The sequence below is a fragment of the Trachurus trachurus genome (assembly GCF_905171665.1).
Source record: "Trachurus trachurus genome assembly, chromosome: 7".
Classification (NCBI taxonomy): Eukaryota; Metazoa; Chordata; class Actinopteri; order Carangiformes; family Carangidae; genus Trachurus; species Trachurus trachurus.
This window is the reverse complement of record NC_139901.1, coordinates 374,854-380,872: the sequence shown is the minus strand read 5'-3', so window position 1 is coordinate 380,872 and position 6,019 is coordinate 374,854. Positions and strand designations below refer to the sequence as shown.

The 6,019-nt window shown below is 40.2% G+C and overlaps 1 protein-coding gene and 1 long non-coding RNA gene across 2 annotated transcripts in view; one reads left to right on the top strand and one right to left on the bottom strand.

The window, feature by feature from the left end:
* The first annotated feature begins 1,794 nt into the window (after positions 1-1,794).
* On the top strand, positions 1,795-4,566 carry LOC310988825. The gene is made up of 3 exons (XR_014595508.1): positions 1,795-1,894; positions 2,280-2,407; positions 4,387-4,566. It is a non-coding gene; the product is annotated as an uncharacterized lncRNA (long non-coding RNA).
* Positions 4,567-5,187: 621 nt separating this feature from the next.
* The window catches only part of LOC310988883 (piezo-type mechanosensitive ion channel component 2), a gene marked incomplete at its 5' end in the record, with an annotated part of 82,779 nt that continues 81,947 nt past the window's right edge, over positions 5,188-6,019 (bottom strand). Inside the window, one exon of the mRNA XM_083975687.1 lies at positions 5,188-5,490. Within this exon, the coding sequence (XP_083831813.1) occupies positions 5,235-5,490 (256 nt within the window). The 3' untranslated portion in view covers positions 5,188-5,234. The remainder of the gene's footprint in view (positions 5,491-6,019) is intronic.

Below are 6,019 nucleotides of genomic sequence, written 5' to 3'. Positions count from 1 at the left end.
CTTATTTAACAATGTTTGCTTACTGAATCATGTCTTCCAACTTGTCTCTGTATTATATGTAAGTACCTTAGTGATATTGTCTCTACACCATGATTGATTGTAAATGTAACAGTTGTAAGGGGGTAGGTTCCTCATAAGCCTTTGGCTTCTTACCTATCCGCTTCGTATGTACATATGTATGTATGTCATTCATACGAAATAAAAACAATCAATCAATCACCTTCTCATCTCTGTCTTTGTTTCTCTGTAGATTTGGATTCCCCCTGCCTCTTGATAATTCAGTTGTATGTCTCTTGTTAATTCAATCCTGTCTGATTGAATTGAGATGCAAATACCCCCATGTGACCCCCCCCCCCCCCCCCCCCCCCCCCCCCCCTCCCCTAACTATAGGCCTATATCTGTTCCCCTGTCCTGGTTAGTCTACCATGGATCTCTGTGACACTCGGCTCACCGTTTTCCGGATTACTAATAATATAAACTCACCACACCACTGCAAACTCTGAAACTATGGATTTGAGTGATTTTTCTGCTCTGGATGAAGGGACAAAGAGCCTGCCCTGATTGGCTGGGTGACTGGGTGCCGGGTCACTTGGGAGTTAAGGGCAATAAAGTTGCTGTCAGAAAGAATCTTTAGCCAAAGAAAATATAGAACTAAAATGGGTTCAAATGGGTAAAGGTGAAGGTGAAGATCCAGTGGCAGAATGAGTGGTCAAAGGAGCAGAAAGGAATGCAGATTTGTTTTCTCTGCAACCTTCTGTAAAAAGCAAAAGTGTGTTATATGTATGTTGACTGAGATTGGGGGGTTGCTGTCTGCCAAGTTGTTTAAAAGTGATTTGTAAACATGCAAATGGTTTGTGTGAGTGAGGGGAAGTACAACTGAAAAGTAGTATACTTGAAGTTCATTTTATTAAGTATGCTTGAGTATAAGTATAACAAGTATGGACTATGTACTTGTAGCATACTAGAAAGTATACTCATTTAATACTTCTTCGGACTAAATTGGAACATTTTAGTTTATAAAAGTAGGTTACTTTATAGGTCATTTTAAGTTTACAAAAGTACACTTTCAAGTATACAACAAGTACACTCATCTATATACTCCTATTGTATTAAGTATATACTTCTAGTCCACATTTTAGTTTATAAAAGTATAGACTACTTTATACCCCATATACTGGGGCGAGACAAATATCTTTTACAAATATTATTAGCAGCTAGTAAGAAAAGCGTAACCACACCTCCAGCAGAGTCAGACTGGATCAATATTGGGACCAATATCCAAAATATGGAAAGGAGATGACCTTTTCCTTACATCTACAGACTGATACATATTTGCACTATTGGGAAAAATGGATTGTGTACATGTATGAATGAACGTATAGGTGACCAACTGTTTGTTCTGTGTCTTTCTGGATGTTGTCTATGTTCCTTTTATAAAAAAAAAAAAAAAAGGATACTTTATAGGTCATTTTAAGTTTTCAAAAGTACACTTCCAAGTATACTGCCTCAGTTTTAGTATAAAATGAGTATACTTGTAGTACACTTTAATAAAGGACTTTTTGCTAAGGGTTAATTGTTTTCTAGTCTTATTTATTCTTGTCATAGACTGTTGTGATCTGTCAGATCTGGGTCTGTCTGTATTTTCTTTGCAAGCTATTTTTGAATAAGAGGAAAATGTGATTGTAAATGTGAGGGCAGTGCTCTACTGGCTTCTAGAGAACATTAACTGGTGTGTTGTAATGACCTGTGGGGGGCAGCGTTGAGCTGGAGAGCGTTCGTTCAGCCTCAACCTGCCGGAAACCCAGAAGAAGAAGCAGCAGCAGCAGAACTCGACCTGTCCTTGAAGCCACACAACAGCCAAGATGGTCGCATACTGGAGACAGGCAGGAATAAGGTAACACAAACACTAACGTCTATGTCGTGTGTGTTGGCCTCGTGGTTCCTGTTAACCACGGTATTCTTAATAATGACTTGTTGCCTTTACTGCATTTACTGCAGTTAAACGGTCTTACGTAAATACATGCTAACCAGAGCTAATGTTGGCTAGCTGCCTGCAGCCGGAGCTTTAGCTTTAGCTTTAGCCTCCTGCTCCTGCGACGTTGCAACGTTACCGTCAAAAAAGCCTGTGCTGCTAATGGGTCAGAAACATGATGTATGAGTAGAGACCATGGATGTATTATATTAACGGTAGAGACATGATAACGCGTGTCTTCTTTAGTGGTCATTGCCAGTGTTGTTTGCCCTTTAGCATGAAGCTAACTAGCGTGTCCTCTCCGCAGCTACATCCGCTTCTCGGCTATCTGCGCCAGCGCAGTGCGGGCAGCGCTGAAGCCGCAGCTCAAGGCAGAAGCGATGAAGGTCGCAGAAGCCAACGTCAAAGTCTTCAAACCCAAGGGAGCAGCATAGCGTAAGTTCCCTCAACACGGCAGCTCCAGCAGGTTGACGGCAGGTTGACAGCATGTCCAGACGGCCCTCACCGTGACCCCTGCTGCTCTACATTGACACGGCTAAGAAGTGACAGCTTCTCGTTTCAGACAGCATCATTCAGCATGTATAGAATATTAGTATATGGTTGTTATCTTACTCAGTATTTGAGCAAACCTATGCATTTGCTTTTCACCAGTGATCGTGTCCATGTGATGCCTGTGGTTGTTTGTGACTAGAGCACTGGAAAAAAGAATAACGACACCTCCATTGACTCCCGTGGTAAGGGTTTAAGGGTTTAAGGGTTTTGCGCCCCTAGTGGCAGGATATGGGATTGCAAAAGAGCCCAGAAAACCCATTCACTCCAATGTATGTGTGTTGCCCACTTGCTTGTAAATTGATGAAAACGGCCGTGTTTTTGTTTTTAGGTGTCTTGGTCATATCAAATTATACTTACAATTTGTTTATTACAAAATGTAGATTGAAACATTAAAGCAGAAGTAAGCGATTCGGTGGTTTTGTCTAACTTCCTGTCAGCAGATGGAGTTAGCAGTCCCCGCCCTCGTCCCTACATCACCACATTCAAGCGCATCCCTTGGCTGCACACACAGAGGACCGCCCCTTTATGCCGTTCTCTCTCCTCATTGGATAAAGGTTGTAGGATACAAGGAAAGTTTTCTCCTCGGCTTACAGCAGAGCAGAGTGACTGACAGACCCGTGTTTCAGACCAAACACTCTATAGAAGTGATTGCTGTCGGAAGATACAACTATTTAAGACTTATAACACAAACATTCCGCTTACTTCTGCTTTAATGTAGACAATTGGTTTTTTGGGTTTTTTGTTTTACTAGCCTATGTGTTAGTTTATCTGTAAAGGATCCTCAATGATGCTATTAACGTGGGTGATCTATAAATGTCCTTAAATTATTGAAAATACCACACTTGCTCATTCACCAACAATGCAGAGATGTCAGTTCTTGGGCGCTTTTGCAATACCCATATTCCTCCACCAGGAGGCGCTGCCATTGGACCAATGTGTGTCGTTACTCTCTTATTCCAGTGCTCTATTTGTGACCAGTTGTGACGTCACAGTAGTCTTGGTGTATTTAGACAAAGCAATCTGAAAGTCACTTTACTGCTCCAGTAGTTTGTTTTCTATATCATTGATTAATCAAAACAGACATATAACTGTCTGACGGTGTGTTTATGTTATTGGTTGTACTTTGCTTTTCCTTCAGTGCCAGGCTGCTGCCTGTTGTTTGAAAGTAGAATAAAGAAATCCAGGACAAGTGGAAAAGGAAGTCAGCAAGCAGGCAGCGCTGGCAGATGCAAAGACTCAGTGTGAGAAGAGAAAGCTGTAGGATATGGAGCTTGATAGAGAATTAAAAAAAAAAACCTTCAGAAAATTGGAACAGGAATTCAAGAAACGCATGAATAGGCATAATAATGAAAAAAACATAGCCCAATACATATTGTAAATGTTTCATGTTTTTTGATTATTGTAAATGTATTGTGTAAAAAATCAGACCAATACATAAGAACATGGGATAACTGTATGACACACATTGATTTCTGATCAGTGACTGCCGACTGCACAGATAAAGACAACAGAATCAACTTAGCCTGGTCTGGTCTGGAGCACGCTAGCTGCAGAGAATAAATCACCATAGTAACTTGACCAGGATACAGTTAACCTGCTTTTGAACAACCAATTTGAGGCTAAATTAAGCCAGGATAACCAATATATCCTGGCTTAATCCCTTTTCTAGGTTTCGAACAACAGGCCTCAGCGATGTGATACACATGATGTCCTACTTATTACTGTACTTATTTTTGAATCTTGCTTAAGCGATCAATTTTCTTCATTTTAGGAGTTAAGGTCTATGTTAAATGAGGGCAGAAAACATTTTCAGGGATTTCATGTTTTAATCTTTCTGTTATTCTGCTTTGTTTTCCCTGCAGGGTGTGAGAACATAATATTGTTTGTCCTGATGTGGTGAGGTCCTGTCATTGTCCTCCACAGTGAAGAGGAGAAAAGATGGATGACATCCAGATGACTTGTTTGACTGGGGGACCTGAATGATATTTCCATTGTTCGCCATTGCTTTGTAATTAAAATGTATTAAAGGTGATAATTCCAAACACATGTTGTTTTCTTGAATACTTGCCCAGTCAGCACAGTAGAAGTGACACACTGAAACATTTTGACTTTAATCAGTTTTTTTTTATTTTGATATAAATCTCTTGCTGCAGTAGTCTACATAGATATACACACAGGTAGTGTATTTACAGGTGAGCTGATATTAAGGGTTTGGTACCTGAAAGAATGTGTCAGGGAGCAGCTAACTGATCAGGCATGCATAACTCAGTGGGCACAAACTGCAACAGCAAAGATTAAGTAGCCGGCACTTGTGCATTTAACTGCCGTCCAGATGATTGAATTGATGACTGAGTGAATCTTAATCTTTTTTTAAATTATAACTTAACTGTAAATAAATGAACAGAAGTGAAACGTATACATCTATCAATAACATTTATCAGTATGAATTCTTCTAATGGAAAATGTTGGTGGATCAATCTTTGTAAGTCATTTGTAAGAAAAATATCCAGATCAGTAGCAAGGTCAGATATGGGTACAAATCTTGCACATAGTTCTTGTTAACTGTGATTTTTAATTAACTTCATATTTTACCACAAATCCAGTTTTAACTACACACATGATGAAATGACATTAGCTCTGCAGCTGCAAGGGACAGAATGAGATGCTGCTCCATCGCCGTCCTGCACTAACATAAGATCAATGTCAAACCCTAGTCGTCTTTCTTGTCTCTGCTCATCTTGATCATTGTCTCTGGAGATCGGTAGAGGAAGATGAGTTTGTCATACATGGTCTCCTCCAGCTCCATCTCTCCTGCCTCGCGGACCACAAAAATATCTGTACAGAGTTTCAGGACCCGGTCCACACACGGCAGTTCTTCATACATTATGGACCTGGAGATCCCATTGAAGAACTCCCTGACAAACTTTCCAACGACCAGCACCACTGACATGTACAGGCCGACGATGCTGTTGGGAGGAGCAGAGTGGAAAGCTGTAAGTATTTAGTTTTACTGATCTGTGGAGATGAAACATCAAATGAACAGTACACCAACATCTTGACAAGGTTTTTGCTGTCTACAGTAGCAACCAGGATACTGGGGTCTTCATGATTTACTTTACTACTACCAATATCATCCCACTACAATGCACAGCAACTTTGACCTTATTTCCTGCCTAGGGAAAAGCACCAGTCTTGCTCTTGGTCTGGATTTTCTTTTTAATTTCATTTTAATTGGAAGAAATGTATAAAGACAAGTTTGTGACCTAACTGACTTTGTTCTAGTTACTTCCAAGTAAAACTGCACTTTTACTGTAATATAAGACTGGAAATCACCCCTCAAATGAAGCAGTATGGATATATTGTACAGTTCCTGAATCCTTGGAGTCCTGTGAGTGTTCCAGTGTTGGTGTTTTGTGTCTCTGATGTTCCTTGATATCACAGGACTAAAAGAAAGTATATGATTTAGGCGGAAATTGTGGGAAAATGTGTGTGATT